This window comes from Scyliorhinus torazame, chromosome 19 (genome assembly GCF_047496885.1).
Source record: "Scyliorhinus torazame isolate Kashiwa2021f chromosome 19, sScyTor2.1, whole genome shotgun sequence".
Taxonomy (NCBI): domain Eukaryota; kingdom Metazoa; phylum Chordata; class Chondrichthyes; order Carcharhiniformes; family Scyliorhinidae; genus Scyliorhinus; species Scyliorhinus torazame.
The window spans coordinates 47,446,734-47,464,369 of NC_092725.1; the positions used below are offsets into that span (position 1 = coordinate 47,446,734).

At 47.4% G+C, this 17,636-nt stretch overlaps 1 protein-coding gene across 3 annotated transcripts in view; it reads left to right on the forward strand.

Moving 5' to 3' along the window:
* nup205 (nucleoporin 205) overlaps window positions 1-17,636 on the forward strand; it is a 189,430-nt gene that overhangs the window by 159,369 nt on the left and 12,425 nt on the right. For all 3 annotated transcript variants that reach the window (XM_072484243.1, XM_072484244.1, XM_072484245.1), the window contains exons 33-37: window positions 1,317-1,438; window positions 9,846-9,984; window positions 11,004-11,130; window positions 15,122-15,198; window positions 16,815-16,943. In XM_072484243.1, coding sequence (XP_072340344.1) covers window positions 1,317-1,438; window positions 9,846-9,984; window positions 11,004-11,130; window positions 15,122-15,198; window positions 16,815-16,943 — 594 coding nt within the window. The remainder of the gene's footprint in view (window positions 1-1,316; window positions 1,439-9,845; window positions 9,985-11,003; window positions 11,131-15,121; window positions 15,199-16,814; window positions 16,944-17,636) is intronic.

The following is a 17,636-nucleotide window of genomic DNA, read 5'->3' on the forward strand; positions in this document are numbered from 1 at the left end:
TACATGTTTATCTTTTCTCTTATTATAATAAACAGTTTTTAATGTTTTACTTACAAATCTGGTGACTGTAAGTCATCAGAGCAGTCACTGGTCAAAGCTCCCATGAAAATATACAAATTATTAGTTAATTCATTTATGTTGGGACTCCGGGGTCCGTGGGTCTGGAATTGACCACACATTCGCCCAGGGTGTTGCAACAGTACAAATATATATGTAAATAGTCGTGCATTGTCAGTTGCATGTCATACAATCGTCTGTACATAGTTTCCTGTGTGCACACTTCCATCTCCTGCCACCTGTGTCCCAACTAAATGTGGAAGATGTAGACAAGAGTGCTCACTTTCGAATGTAATGACATGGCTACAAAAGAGGTCACATGGCAGGAGCGCTGGAGTTATCCCCGGGAGTGCGGGCAGAACACTAGTCTGTATATCGCTGTTCAACTCGGGAATTAACTACCTTTGTTGGAAATCGTTGTTGTTGGTGATTTAGGGAACCCACAACATTCTACAGTAAGATTCCAGCAGGCATGTATTTTTAGCTTGGGATTGCATGCCCATCTGCCGTTCAATTTGTGAACCTCTGTTGCCGATGCCTTTCAATCCTGCCTTGGGGCAGGCAGTCTGATAAATTCAGGATGAAAACAAAATACAGCAGACGCTGGAATCTGAAACAAAAACAGAAATATTGGACAATCTCAGCAGATCTGACCGCATCTGTGGTAAGAGTCATCCAGTATTTTCTAGGACCTAGTTTACGGGGCTGGTAATTGGTTTTCTGTTGTGGCTTTTATAGCAATTCATCAACTTCATGGTCACTTTTACTGATGCTGGCTTTATTTCTAGGAATTTTTAAAAACTGAGTGGAAATTCTCAAACTACTCTGCTGGGATCTAAACTCCTGTTTTCTTGATTGTTACTAGTAGTCTAGTAGCATAATCATTCTGCATGATGTTGTACGGAAGTGACCACTACAACACTGGGGAAAGAGGATATAAGTTGGCCACTTTAACCTCTATAATTTAGAGATGCCTATTTATTGCAAACTCAATTGGGAACAGTGATTCAGAGTAATTGGTTGAGAGTGGAGGTTTACCTGTAACAAAGTCTACAGTGTATATTTGAATGGTTAAGTCTGAATCTTGCATGTTTCAGGCTAGAACCCTGGTTTTAAAAGCTCCCAGTTACTGCCTTTTGCCTGTGTTCATTCTTACACACCCTTTGAACTTGATTTCTAACGCCAGACAAATGGTTTACCTTGCGACTGTCTATTTTTATTGACCATATTAAGTTTTTTCTGTTAAATATATTCACCAGGCCTTCTTGACGAGAGTGGCTAAGATCCAGGCTGGAGCCTTGGAACTTCTGACAGCATGCGCTATTGTGCGCCTGTCCCAATGCCAGGTCTACGAACACCGGCCTGAAACGGAGTCACACAGGTAAAAGTGCAGATAGAATCAGCGTTTCTTTACAATAATGGTTTGTGTGGGTGAGCAGCAGTGCATTCAGGCTTGGCTGGCAGCCAAATTCAGTACTGTCGGGATGAACAGTCGCGGTCGGATATGGATTCTGGGCTTGAGTCCTGGTGTTTGGCTTGTTGATTGATTAATACTTCCATGTAAAATAAAATCAGGAAAAATTAATCTCTTATTTTTGGCTCGCCACAATCAACAGTTAACATTGCCTCTGAAACAAATAAAGGCTGCTGATCTGATATCTGAGTGGATAAATGGGGTGTTGTACATGTGGCATTCACTTATCCAGTCCATCAGGTCCCTGGTTAACATAGGGCCTGACTAGGGATGGCTGTACAGGTTGCTAGAAATTGTTTTGAAGAGGTTACCGAGAGGTTTGGTTAGGGCAATGCAGTTGATGTGGTGTACTTGGGCATTTGATAAAGTGACAGACAACTGACCTCTGAGCAAAGTTATAGCTCTTGGAATATAAGTGGCAACATGGATGCAAAATTGGCTGAGTGACAGGAAACAGCGATTGGTGGGTAATGAATGGTTATTGGCCCGGAAAAAGGTTTGTAGCGGAGTCCGCCAGGGGTCAGTGTTGGGACATTTATCATTCTGTACAGGGCATAATTTTAAAATGTGCAGTTGACACGAAACGTGGAAGTGACTTGTGAGGAGGAGAGTGTAGACCTTCAAAAGGACAAGACAAGGTGGTGAAATGGGCTGACTGGTGGCAAATGACGTTCACTGTATAAAAGTGTAAAGTAATTCATTTTGGTAGGAAGAACATGGAGAGATGGTACAGAATAAAGGGCATAACTCTAAAATGGGGTGCAAGAGCAATGGTACCTGGGTGCATAAATCATTGGTGATGGGGCAGTTTGAGAGAGTCGTTAAAGCATCGAGGTTCCTTAGTTTTACTTGAGGCCTAGAGTACAATAGCAAGGAGGGTGAACTGTGAGGAGGTTGCAGAGGTGCTTCAGCAGCATTTGGACAGGTTGAGCGAGTGGGCAATTGCAGTATAATGTGGATAAATGTGAGGTTATCCGCTTCGGTAGCAAAAATAGGAAGGCAGATTATTATTTGGGTGTAAATTCAGAGGTTGATACTCAGCGAGACCGTGGTGTCCTCATGCATCAGTAGCTGAAAGTAAGCACCCAGGTACAGCAGGCAGTAAAGAAGGCAACATGGTATGTTGGCCTTCATAGCGAGAGGATTTGAGTATACGAATCGGGGTGTTTTGCTATAATTGAATCGGGCATTGGTGAGGCCACACCTGGAGTATTGTGTGCAGTTTTGGTGTCCTTATCTGAGGAAGGATGTTCTTGCTGTGGAGGGAGTGCAGCGAAGGTTTACCAGACTGAATCCAGGGATGGTGGGACTGTCATATGAGGAGAGACTAAGTCGGTTAGGATTATATTCATTGGAGTTTAGAAGAGTGAGAGAGGACCTCCAAAATCTTGCAAAATTCTAACAGGATTAGACAGGGTAGATTCAGAAAGAATGTTCCCGATGGTGGGGGAGTCCAGAACCAGGGGCTCATAGTTTGAGGATAAGGGATAAATATTTTAGGACTGAGGTGAGGAGACATTTCTTCACCCAGAGAGTGTTAAATTTGTGGCATTCACAACCACAGAAAGTAGCTGAAGCCAAAACGTTGTGTAATTTCAAGAAGGAATGAAATACAGCTCTTGAGGCTAAAGGGATCAAGGGATATGGGAGGAAGGCGGGATCAGGGTATTGAATTTGATGATCAATCATGATCATAGGGCAACACGGTAGCACAGTGGGTATCACTGTTGCTTCACAGCTCCAGGTCGATCCCCGACTTGGGTCACTGTCTGTGTGGATTCTGCACGTTCTCTCCCTGTCTGAGTGGGTTTGCTCCGGGTGCTCCGGTTTCCACCCACAAGTCCCGAAAGACATGCTGTTAGTGAATTGGATATTCTGAATTCTCCCTCTGTGTAGCCGAACAGGCGCCGGAATGTGGCGACTCGGAGCTTTTCACAGTAACTTCATTGCAGTGTTAATGTAAACCTACTTGTGACAATAAAGATTATTATTGAATGGTTGAGCAGGCTCGAAGGTCCGAATGGCCTCCTCATGAATCTATTTTCTATGTATGTTTCTATAATAAACTTGTGTGCAACACTGGTTTGGCTTCAACTAAAGTATTGCATTCAGTTCTGGATGCCAAACTTTAGGAAAGGTGCAAATGCATTAGATTGCCGAAAAGGTTCCTGAAAGTATTTCCAGGGATGAGGAACTTCAGCTATATGGATAGATTGGGGAAGTTGAGACTGTTTCGCTTGGAGGAGCAAAGGTTGAGAGGGGATTTGATAGAGGTATTCATGAACAACCGGGACACAGTAGATGAGAAACGGTTCCCATTAATGAGAGGATTGAGAGTGACAGAGCACAGACATCAAGTTATTTGAAAAAGAAGCAATGATGACATGAGCCGAAACCTTTTCAAGCAGCAAGTGCTTGGTGTCTACTATCTAAGAGCGTGGTCAAGGCAAGGTCAATTGCTATGTGGAAAGGGAGAATGTGCAGGGTTACAGGGCGAATGACACTGGGTGGATTGCTCATTTGGAGAGCTGGCGGAGACCTAGAGGGCTGAATGGCCGCCTCCTGTGCTGTAACAATTCTGCGGAGCACCATCATAGTTGGCAAGAAGATCCCTGAGCATCAAAGCTGCAAAGAACAGGTCAGTCTTGTCATAATATACACCAGTATATCATGGTGCAGACACACACTGATGGACACACAGTGGGACCAATCAACATACACAACACCGCAGCCAATCACCAGTGAGAGCACACGCACTATAAAGACAGGGAGCGTCAAAGAGTTCCCGCTCATTCGAGTTGCAGCCTGCAACACAGACATTCACCATGTGCTGAGTGCATCGACTGGTTAGGACAAGGCAGAGGTCTTTAGTTAAAGATGTATCGTATTAACCCACAGTCTAAGTATGTTAAAATAGTGTTGCACTATTTCAAGTGCTGGTGACCTGTATGTGATCCAGAACACCCAACACATGATACCAGGAGTGGTGGGATACTAGCACTTCTTAGACCTACCTGCAAGTGAGGCCTTCCGCCAGCATTCCATCATCCTGCAACATGGACAACATCAGCCCGCCGCCACCGCTCCGCATCGCCGGCAACCTCTGGGCCAACTGGAAGATTTTCAAACAGCGCTTCCAGCTCTTCCTCGAATCCACAGACAGGAAGGGCGCCTCGGACACCAGAAAGATTGCTCTTCTCCTCTCCACGGCCGGTGACCATGCCATCCACATTTTCACCTCTCTCACCTTCGCAGATGATGAACATACGACAAAGTTCAAGACAGTCCTCCTCAAGTTTGACACTCACTGCAGCGTAGAGGTGAATGAAAGTTTCGAAGCTATGTGTTCCAGCAGCGTTTGCAGGGTAAGGGTGAACCTTTCCAATCCTTTCTCACGCGCCTTCGCATCCTTGCGCAATCTTGCAGCTGCGGGCCCACCTCTGACTCCATGATACGCGACCAGATCGTTTTCGGTGTTCAGTCGGACCCCCTACGTCAGCAGCTCCTCAAAGTAAAGCAACTCACCCTAGCGACCGCCATCGAGACCTGTGCCTTACATGAAAACGCCACGAGTCGGTATTCCCATATACAAGCGGCTAAAACGGCACGGCAAGGTCCCCACGAGGCGGAACGGGTCCAAGTGATTGAGCACCTCCAGGGCCTCAGCCTGGATGAGGGCGGACATTTTGCGCGCTTTCCGCAGACTCCCACGCTTGTACGCATCAAACGAGAGGACGGCGACGTTGAGGAACGTAATGCGCAGACGTGCACCACGCATGACCGCACCGCGCATGCGCGGCGACGCAGCGAATGTGCTGACGTCACGACGTGCGGCAACTGTGGTTCCGCCCATTTAAAGCGGCAATGCCCCGCAAAATCTCGACAATGTCTACGATGTGGAAGACTTGGCCACTATGCTGCCTTCTGTCGAGCAGCTCAGCCTGCCAACTCCCATCGCTTCAGCTGGCCTCGCAGGAATGTTCGGACAATTCAACCCACGGTCACCGAGTCCGATGCAGACCTCCCACACAGCAGTGACACCGAGGACACGAAGGCGCCTTTTCGAGTCGGTGTCGTAACGAAAAACAGGCTGTCCCCGAAGCAAAGACACCAGCCGCTGTCGGTATACAGCATCGATCCAGACGATGAGTGGTGTGCCACCCTGACGGTCAACCGGTCCCAAATACGATTCCGCCTGGACACTGGTGCCTCCGCCAATCTCATGGCGTGGTCTGCTTTCCAAAGCCTTCGTGTCAAACCAGCCATCCTGCCAGCTATTGGACTACAGTGGCAACATCATTCCTGCTGCCGGCTCGTGCCAACTTGAAGTGACGCACAAGTCACGGAAAGCCATCCTTCCTTTCGAGATTCGAAGGACTCCCTGCTTGGCGCTCAGGCGTGCAAGCTGTTGAACCTCGTTCAAAGAGTTCACTCTCTCCTGATGACATGCCTGCCTTCCAGGACGCTGACTTCAGGGCGCAACTCATCGCCATCATCGACCAGCACCGCGACGTCTTTTGATGGCTCTCATATACTTACAAGATCCTACTCAAACAGAACGCCACGCCTGTGGTGCATCCACCTCGCAGAGTCCCAGCACCTCTCAAGGACTGCCTCAAGCAGCAGCTGCAGGACCTCCAAGACCAAGGAGTGATCTCAAGAGTTACGGAAGCAACCGACTGGGTCAGTTCCATGGTGTGCGTAAAACAGCCTTCCGGCGAGTTGAGAATTTGCATTGATCCCAAGGATCTGAATCGCAATATCATGAGGGAGCATTATCCAATTCTCAAGCGCGAAGAGATCACATGCGAGATGGCTCGTGCCAAGTTCTTCACCAAACTTGATGCCTCGAAAGGATTCTGGCAAATCCAGCTTGACAAATCCAGCAGGAAACTGTGTACCTCTAACACCCCCTTTGGCAGATATTGTTACAACAGGATGCCGTTTGGGATCATATCGGCTTCAAAAGTGTTCCACAGGATCATGGAACAAATGATGGAAGGCATTGAAGGTGTTTGTGTCTATGTCGACGACATAATCATTTGGAGCATGTCAGTCGCCTCCAGCGCGTGTTCAAGCGCATATGGGAGCAGGGCCTATGCCTCCACAGAGCCAAATGCTCCTTTGGTCAGATGGAACTGAAGTTCCTCGGGGACCACATCTCCCAGTTGGGTGTGCGGCCGGAGGCGGACAAGGTGGGCTGCTATCACAGCCATGAAAACGCCAGAGGACAAGAAGGCGGTCCTCCGATTTCTGGGCATGGTCAACTTCCTAGGGAAGTTCATCCTTAACTTCGCCTCTCGTACCACGGCTCTCAGGAACCTGGTCAGGAAGACGACAGACTTCCAATGGCTTCCTGCCCACGAGAGCGAATGGAGAGAACTCAAAACCAAACTCACCACAGCCCCGGTCTTATCCTTTTTTGATCCAGCGAAAGAGACAAAAATTTCGACCGATACCAGCCAGTCTGGCATTGCGGCAGTGCTCCTGCAACGCGATGAGGCCTCATCATGGGCCCCCGTTGTATATGCGTCACGTGCCATGACCCCCACAGAACAGCGCTACGTGCAGATAGAAAAGGAGTGCCTGGGCTTGTTGACCGGTGTTGTCAAGTTTCATGATTATGTGTACGGCCATCCCCAATTCACCGTTGAGACCGACCATCGCCCACTGGTCAATATAATACAGAAAGACTTGAACGACATGACGCCTTGCCTCGCCTCCAGCGTATTCTGCTCAAGCTCCGACGATACGACTTCCAGCTGGTATACACCCCGGGCAAAAACCTAATCATTGCCGACGCTCTCTCCAGGGCAGTCAACACTCCGTGTGACCCAGCGGGATTCGTCTGCCAGGTTGACGTCCATGTGGCCTTCGTGGCCTCCAATCTACCTGCCACAGATGAACGCCTCGTCCAAATTCGCGAGACAGCGGCTGACCCTTTGCTACAGCGTGTCATGCGCCACCTAACAGACGGGTGGCTCAAGGGCCAATGCCCGCAGTTCTACAACATCAGAGATGATCTGGCGGTAGTCGATGGTGTTCTCCTGAAACTGGACCGCATTGTCATCCGCACAGCATGCGCCAGCTCGTCTTGGAACAGCTACATGAGGGCCATCTTGGCGTGGAGAAGTGCCGCCGATGGGCCCGAGAGGCAGTGTACTGGCCCGGCATCAATGACGACATCACCAACACAGTGCTCAACTGCGCCACTTGTCAACGCTTCCAGCCAGCCCAATCACGTGAGACCCTACAGCCCCATGAGTTGGTCACGTCCCCTTGGTCCAAGGTCGGCATTGACCTGTTCCACGCGCTGGGCAGGGACTATGTCCTGATTGTAGACTACTTTTCAAACTACCCGGAGGTGGTACGTTTACACAACATCACATCGTCTGCAGTCATCCGTGCCTGTAAGGACACCTTTGCTCGGCACGGTATCCCACTCACTGTGATGTCGGACAATGGCTCCTGCTTCGCAAGCCAGGAATGGTCCAACTGTGCCAGGAGGTACAACTTTGTGCATGTGACATCCAGTCCCCTGTACCCCCAATCCAATGGCAAAGCGAAAAAGGGCGTCCACATAGTCAAACTGCTTCTCTGCAAGGCAGCCGATGCTGGGTCCGATTTCTACCTCGCCCTGCTGGCCTATCGCTCGGCCCACTGTCCACTGGCCTGTCGCCAGCCCAGCTGCTCATGGGTCGCACCCTGAGAAAGACGGTGCCGTTCATTCATGTCCCAGACCTCGACCACGTTCCGGTCCTTCAACGAATGCAACTGTCTCGTGCACAGCACAAGGCGACTCATTACTCCCGTGCAGCTGATCTCCCTGCTCTGGCTCCAGATGACAACGTCCGTATCCATCTTCCGGATGGTGGCTGGTCTGCAACCGCTGTGGTTCTTCGGCAGGTGGCTCCCCGCTCGTTCCTGGTTCGTCTACCGGATGGCTCCATTCTGCGCCTCAATCGACATGCCCTTCGTCTCGTTCCGCGCTCGCTACGTGATCCTCCACCATTGCCATGCCTTCCTGTTGACCCTGACCTGGACTCTGCAGAGATTCCGGTCACTCTCCATCCTCCTCACTCTGACGCAGTCCAGCCCGCTCCTCAGCCGGCGGCTCCCGACCCACCCTTGAGGCGGTCAACCAGAATTCGTCGCCCACCTCAGACTTAATTTGTGAACTTTGTGGACTTATGGACTTTCTGATTTGTTCTGTTCTTCCGTTTAATCGTTCAAGTGGTTTGTATATAGTGTTCACCTCGTTATTCGTGTGACATACTGTTTTTTCTGCACCAGGCACCTTCCCATGTAAATAGCTTAGTGTTTATGTACATAATCCTGTAAATATTTCGCACACACATAGTCAGGAGCATTCACCACACACTATTTATTGCCACGCAGGTGCATTTTTTATAAAAGGGGGGATGTCATAATATACACCAGTATATCATGGTGCAGACACACACTGATGGACACACAGTGGGACCAATCAACAGACACAACACCGCAGCCAATCACCAGTGAGAGCACACACACTATAAAGACAGGGGACATTGGTGTTCCCGCTCATTCGAGCTGCAGCTAGCTAGGAGGACAGAGCTCACAGCCTGGAACACAGACATTCACCATGTGCTGAGTGCATCGACTGGTTAGGATAAGGCAGAGGTCTTTAGTTAAAGCTAGTATCATATTAACCCACAGTCTAAGTATGTTTAAATAGTTAATGATTCAATAAAATAGTGTTGCACTATTTCAAGTGTTGGTGACCTGTATGTGATCCAGAACACCCAACACATCAAGTCTGTCAGACCAGGTGTGTTTGCATTCGATTCCTGGCCTCAGACTTCCCTTAGAGCCACTCTTGGGGTTGCCCCATTCTGTGTAAACTGTGCTGCTAGCTGAATACCCTTTCATGTGAACGGCTGCAGGAAATGACCCTTTGGTGATGTCAAGGGCGTGAGCTTTGCACTGAGACACCTTGGGCTGAATTCTCTGCAGTCGGGATTCTCCATTTTGCCAGCAGCCTGGGGGTTTCCCGATGGCGTGGGGCTGCCCCACACTGAGAAACCCTATTGACCAGCCGGCGGGATGGAGAAACCCGCCCCTTGAATCTGGAAGATCTCAGTATGGAGTTGGAGATCGAAAACCGTTTTAACACAGTCAATGAGAATGATTTTCATAGTATAAGTTTGGGTACTTGTATAAAACGTATCCAGCTGTACTCTGCTCTGTCAGTTAGGTGTGTTGTTCATGTTTTCTCGACCTGTTATTTCTAGGGAGTTGTTATTTTAGTATTATATTTTTCTTTTTTTTTCAGTATGTTTTGTATAAGAGACCCATCAGGATTTATCCCAGCCCCCGTAGAGCGGTATCACCAGATTCTGCTCCCAGCCCTTCGGTTTTGTCAGGTTATACTGACCACCAGCATTGGACACCATCAGCTGGCTACGAGACAGGTAACTACGCTAGGAACGACGACTCCATTCTGTTCAACAATGCCCTTAAGTCAATCCTACTAAATCCTGCATAAAAGCACCATGTTTTAACTTGCGTTCCCAGCTTTCTATCCCTTGTGATGTCCCCATGATATTCAAGCTTGCTAGTGCTCACAGCGTTGCTGCCTAGCTGAAGCATGTCTGCTGGTCCTGGGGAACGGGACTGGCTGCTGCTGTAGAAAAATTTGCTCAGACTCCAGAGTGTTGAGTTGCATTTGATGCTAAAAGTGCAGCACAAGAATCAAACAGGCCACAAAAAACACGTGCAGGGCAATAATAGATCTTCCTAAAACTATCTGTTTAAAACGTGTGCTTAAAATACAGGGTTATTTGGGAATTGGGAGTTCAGTTCCAATTGTACTCGGTCAGTCAGTGATTTGCACTCGCTCCTCAAAAAGAGGAAACATTTCCACAAGGATTCTTAAAAATGTTCAGGAGCGTTTAGAATCAGAGTGGGAGCAGATTCCTAACCCAGATAGAATTGTCTGTTGTGTGGTCCAATCGTAGTTGAGCTAAGACACAATCTTTAGCTGAATTGTGTATCGGCCCTGGCTCAGTGTTCTGGATCTCGGAAATCATGGGTTGAAGTCTTATTCCAGAAAAGTGAGTCCAGAATCTAAGCTGACACACGGCCAAAATACCTGGGAAAGTGTTCGATTGTTGAAATTGCAACAGGTGAGCCCTCTCTGGTGGATGTAAATGATTCCCCCGGTACTATTTGAAGAATAGCAGCAAAGAGTTCCCCCGCTGTTCTGGCCAATATTATCTCAAAACATCATTTACGTTTACCTGGTTATTATCATGTTTTTGTTTCTGGAAACTTGCAGATTAGCTGTATTTTCCTCGTTACAGCCACAACTACAGTTCCAAGGTGCTTCATTGACTGCAAAGTGATGTCCTGAAGTCATGAATTGTGTCATATAAATGCAAATTTTTCTTCCTTATCCCCCATCTGATTATAATGTGATTTTTCTCTGCAGGTACTACAGTTCCTAATTGCCCATTCAGACCCCATCCAGGCTATCTTACGCTGCCAGGTGGTAACTGCAGGGTCCCTACAGGAGTTGGCACTTTTGACTGGCATCATAAGCAAAGCAGCCTTACCAGGTAAGGAATGGTAAATGTGGGAATCTTTCTTGCCCCAATGCTTTGACCCATGGTGAAGGGTTGCTCGCTTGGAGAGCTGGTACAGACACGATGGACCAAATGGCCTCCCCCTGCACTTGTAACAATTTTGTGGGTTGTGTGTCTGTTCATTATCCCTCCATGGGTGTGCTTTGGCTTTCAGATTCTGTAGATTCTAGTGCTTAATGTTGGTTCTTTCCCCTGATGGCTAAATTGGTAATGGTATCACTCAGTGGACCAGAAGTCCCCGGTTTGATTTCTAAACTGCTGAACTGTTTGATCTCACCAGAGACTGGTGAGATTTGGGATTGGGATTCTGACTCAACTCAGTCAGAAAAGTGCACACTGTCTTGGTGGCATCATTGAATAATAAGCTCGAACTTATATCCACCCTCTCTCTAGCTGAATTGCTGAGTCCAACTGCAACTCTCCTCACGCATATTTGATGGGATAGGGGTTAGGAAGTTACAAATGGTTCACTAACATCCTTTATGGAAGGAAAACTGGCATCCTCACCTGGTCTGGCCTATATGTGACTCCAGATCCATATGTGGTTGATTCTTAAATGCTCCTGAAATGGCCTAGCAAGCCACTCAACTCGTATGAAACTGCTACAAAGTCAATAAAAAGGAAAGAAACCAGGTGGACCACCCGGCATCGACCTCGACACTGGAGACGGCAATGGCAAATCCAGTCCTGTCGACCCTGCAAAGTCCTTCTTACTAATATCTGGAGGCCTGCGCCATTTGGGAGGGCTATCTCACAGACTAGTCAAGCCCCAGCCTGACATAGTCATACTCACGGAATCATACCTTACTGATAATGTCCCAGATACCACCATCACCATTCCTGGGTATGTCCTGTCTCACCGGCAGGACAGACCCAGCAGTATACAATGGTATACTGCCACTGTAGGGAGGGATGTCCCTGGGAGTCCTCAACATCGACTCCGGACCCCATGAAGTATCATGGCTTCAGGTCAAACATGGGCAAGGAAACCTGCTGATTACCACGTACCGGCCACCATCAGCTGATGATTCAGTACTCCTCCATGTTGAACACCACTTGGAAAAAGCACGGAGGATGGCAAGAGCACAGAATGTACCCTGGGTGGGAGACTTCAATGTCTATCACCAAGAGTGACTCGGTAGTACCACCACAGACCAAGCTGGCCGGGTCCTAAAGGACATAGCTACTAGACTGGGACTGCAACAGGTGGTGAGGGAACCAACAAGAGCAAAAAACATACTTGGACCTCATCCTCACCAATCTGCCTGCCGCAGATGTATCTTCCCATGACAATATCGGTAGGAGTGATCAACGCACAGTCCTTGTGGAGATTAAGTTCCGTCTTCACATTGAGGATACACTCCATTGTGTTGTGGGGCACTACCATGTTGCTAAATGGGTAGATTTGAAACAGATCTAGCAACTCAACACTGGGTATCTATGAGTTGCTGTGGATCAGCAGCAGCAGGAATGTATTCAGCCACAATCTGTAACCTCATGGCCAGGCATATCCCCACACTCCACCAATACCATCAAGCCAGGGGATCAGCATTGGTTCAATGAAGAGTGCAGGAGGGCCTGCCAGGAACTGCACCAGGCACACTGAAAAATGAGGTGTCACTTGGTGAGACTACAATACAGAATACTTGCATGTCAAACAACATAAGCAACAAGCGCGCTTGATTGGCACCCACAAACATTCACTCCCTCCATTCCCGACACCATAGTAGCAGCGTGTGTACCATCTACAAAATGCAGTCCAGGAGCTCGCCAAGGCTCCTTTGGCAGCACCTTCCAAACCCACGGCCATTACTATCTGGAAGGATAAGGGCAGCAGATACTGGGAACACCACCACCTGGAAGTTCCCCTCTCAGTCACTCACCATCCTGACTTTGAAATATATTGCTGTTGCTTCATTGTTGCTGGTTCAAAATCCTGGAACTCCCTCCCTAATAGCACAGTGGGTGTACCTACAACACTGGGACTGCTGCGGCTCAAGAAAGAAGCTCACCACCTTCCGATCCTTGACCTTCGCCCATAATGTCCCTTGTGTCGCCACCAACCTTGCCATTTCCGTCTTTAATGCGGCAATTTGGTCCCTCTGTTCTGACGAGGCCTTCTCTAGCTTCTTGAGTCTCCTGCAGCCTTTCTGCCTTTTCCAGAGTCGGCTACAGGGTAATCAGCGCCTCTGCCACCACCACTTTGACCATTGCCCTCATCCCCGTCTTAATGGCTTCTTTGAGCTCCTGGAGTTTTTTTGTGTAAAGAACTCCCTGCATCCGTTCATCGGGGGTGGGGAGCTCTGTATGCTGCTCAGTGGTCCATCTCATTCTGGTGTGGTCGGGGCCTCGCCAACTTGCATGCTTCCAATGTCCTTGTATCTTCTTTCTAGGCTTTTGCTGCCTCTGCCATTTTTTCCGTCCCTGGAATTGTGGCCACCTCGTATGTCTTGGCCTGATGGTGTTGAGGGGTGTTGTCTCCTGGTTTTCTCAGGCCATTTTGGGATTAAAGTGTATAGTTCCAAGTTTTCAGGAGGAGAGCCACCTTTCGTGCATCTGCTTATCACATCCCTGTCACCGGAGGTCCCACCACCACCTTCTCAAGGGCAATGAGGAATGGGGAATAAATGCTGGTCCAGCCAGCGAAACCCACATTCTGTAAAAATTAATTGAAAGAAAATGTAGAAATAGAAAATGCTGCAATACACTCAGCAGATCAATTGGAAGCTATTTAGCCTTGGCATTTGGAGCAAAATTAGGTTAGGTTCCTGTTCGTGATAGTTATTCAGTAGTCCCTACTGGCGAGTAAATATGTGGATATTGGTTGGAGACTAGATCACCCTTAGCTGTGACGATTCCTCCGAGCATAGTTGTGGAAAGGTGACCTACAAGCGCTGGAAACTACAGCAGAGATGGGAAAAGAAGTGGTTCACTGCAGGCCCGACGTTATCTTAATGCATTTTCCCCTTTTTACTGTCCATATTTTTGGTTATTTGAAAGTGACGCTAGGTGGAGATATGATTCTTTGCCAAACTTAATTTTTCAGTCAGTCAAGCAGTTTCCCACTGCACCGACCCCCAATAGTAAGTTGGCAGGCGTTTCTGATCAGCAAGATGTTTGATAAGAGTTGAAACTATGTTTGAGTCTTCACACTAACCTGCTGAGAAATTCACACATTCTGTTTGTACAATGTGAAGTGCACTTGGACTTCCCTCGGGACACATCCTATCTGCATGAGGTCCAGAGAATTTAGACCTTATTGACACCATGCGAGTGTGAATCCTAACCACTCAAAGCCATGCACTCAGTCGGCAGAGATGCAGTTGCCCAACCAGAGCATCACAGCAATGACCAGCACTGACGTGCAGGGGTATCTGGACCTGGCAAGAGGAATCCTTCCACCACTGACCCCCTCCCCCCACCTCACACTTTCCCACATTGAACTCCATTTATCCACTTGCATGTCTCTTTGCAACTTTCTGTTCCCTAATTATCTGCCTCAGCCTTGCACATAAGATATCCTTCATTAGACAAAAACATGCATGGTTGCCAGGTCAATAGTGGGTATAGGTACCTTTTGAATTTTCAATCCATTCTCACATGAGCCATGCAGAAGCACCATTTTGCATCCTGCGTGACAGACTGATTTGCTGTACAGTGACTTGCTTTAGTCCTAGTTCCTATAGCACTACATGCAGAGGAGTGAATTATTTCAACCCCCTATCAATATTCATTGCTGAACCGTTACCACCAACAAGGGCAGAGACCAAATGTGCCCCTTACAGACTAATTTGCTTATTGACACCACTGGTTGAGTTTACGTGTGAAGAACGGACAAGGTTCAGGAGGCTTGCTTCTCGGACAGGAGGAAATTCGAGGACGAAGTGGTGGGGTAGGGTGCAGTTTTGGAATTATGTTTGTAATGTTGAGTAATGTTGCTGGTTGTAATGTATATTTCTTTCAGATGTGGTAAGTGGAATAGAACTGGAAGGCAATAATGGTTCTCTGATGGAAATTCAAGGTCATATTGGGCGTTTCCAGGTATATGAGTTTCTATTTTAAAAGATTTGCCTCTCTGGAACTTCCTTTCCCACCTCCCTCTATTTGTGTGCCATATTGGGATATGTACACAGTACACATATGTAGACAGTACACGTTAGACACATTGATGGCTCTTTACCATCATTTGGTAGCACACTGGTTCTGAACCCTCCCCACCCCTGAATGATGCACCCAATGCAACTTTGGATCTGATGCCCTCTCTGTCCACTTAAATGTTTGGAGTGTATATAGAACCATAGAATTCCTGCAACACTGAAGGAGACCCTTCGGTCCATCGAGTTCACACTGACTCTCTGAAGGAGCACCCTGCCTAGGCTCACTTTCCCCCATCCTATACCCATAACCCCGCCTATCTGTGGACACTAAGGGCAATTTATCATGGCCAATCCACCTAACCTGCACATCTTTGGACTGGGAGGAAACCAGAGCACCCGAAGGAAACCCACGCACACACGGGTGAAAGTGCAAACTCCACACAGTCACCCAATGTCGGAATCAAACCCGGGTCCTTAATGCTGTGAGGCATTAATTTTCAATATAAGGACATAGAACATACAGTGCCGAAGGAGGCCAATCGGCCCATCGAGTCTGCACTGACCCACTTAAGCCCTCATTTCCACCCTATCCCCGTAACCCAATAACCCCTATTAAAGTTTTTGGTCACTAAGGGCAATTTATCATGGCCAATCCACCTAACCTGCACGTCTTTGGACTGTGGGAGGAAACCGAAGCACCCGGAGGAAACCCAAGCAGACACGGGGAGAATGTGCAGACTCCGCACAGACAGTGACCCAGCAGGGAATCAAACCTGGAACCCTGATGCTGTGAAGCCACAGTGCTATCCACTTGTGCTACCGTACTGGATAAAAGATCCTTCTTGAAGAAAGAAATAGTGGAGATCTCCCAGTGTGTTGCCAAACATTCCTCCTTTAACTATCTATAAACAGATTAACTCGTCATTGAATATCACCGTTGTTTCTTGGATCTTATTGTGTACATGCAATTGTTGTATTTTCCCATGATAGTGACTGCACTTTAAAGCAGGGTGGCTCATTGCGATTCCCCTACTACTCCTCCGAGATCAGCAAACTGAGCACCGATTAGTATGTAACCTGGGACCCACTGCTGGAACTTGTTGCTAGTTGAACTGAATTGTTTCATGTCCTGTCAAGAGTATGAACTCTGACTGCATGTTCAATGATAATTCCGCTACCCAAACACTTGGAGTACTTCTCCACAGTAGTGCTAGCCTTTTTACTGTCCATTTTAATTATGTTGTCTTGGTGTTGAACAGCATCACTGAGAAAGCTGGTACGAGTCTAACGCGAGCTTGTTTTACGTAAAACCCCTCTCTGGCTCCAGTAACCAGCCCTGATTCTACCCTTTCAGTTGACCACTATATCCTCCGAGGTTTACGGGCATTTAGTTCGAAAGTGTCCCTAATTCTTTTGCACTTCTCAAATCAATTTTCTAAGAACAATCAAACGCAGGAGTATTTTAAAAGCATTGTCAAATATTGCTAAGAAACTCATTACTTTTTCCATGACCATGAAAGTTTTCAACATTGCTGCCTTGCTATTTTTTGTGTCTGCCAGCGGCAGTGCCTGGGCCTCCTTAGCCGCTTCAGTGGCTCAGACCGACTTCGTGAGGTCAAAAATCAGCAGGAAGGCACCCAAGTCAGCAGGCTGAGCAAGAAGGATGAGATGGAACTCGCTATGCAACAGGTATGCTTCAAATCGGACCTGGGGAGGGCATCTCCTGATTTCTGAGTTTTTCTAGTCAAAGCTGTATATTTTATATGGTATGTAGAAAAGGCACATTAATTGAAGAATTTGAAAAGAGCCCAACAGGTCAACTATTTTTGGATTGTATCATCATGCGTTTAAAATTAAATCGGAATTATTCTCGTCACCAAATTATAACAGTGACTGAAACACTCTACTCAGAGCCGAAGTATTTCTGCACATTTTATTGAAGTGGAAAAAGATGGTGTCCAGCCACTAGTTGTATTAATACCTGCAATCTAATCCTAATTTGGACCACGTTAGTTTGGTATGTTGTTAATTGTAAACTTAGTTTCACAGCAGTTAAAACAAATACTTTGCAATGCTGGCAGCTGGCAGGAACCGACCCGCCCAATAAACAGCCTTATTTAGAGGCTTGTGTTCAAATCTTACCTATTTGAGTGGTACAAACAATTTTATAGAACCAGAGTCTAGCTTTTTCATCCATTTGCTACACTTTGAAAGAACGATCCACTTAGTCCCACATCTGCTGTTTCCCCAAAACCCTAAGTCTTGCATTTAATTAATATGAAAGAGTAATTTGTTCTTTGAAGAAACCTGGCTATAGGAGGGGCTAGTTTAGCAGAGTGGGCTAAACAGCTGGCTTGTAATGCAGAACAATGCCAGCAGCAC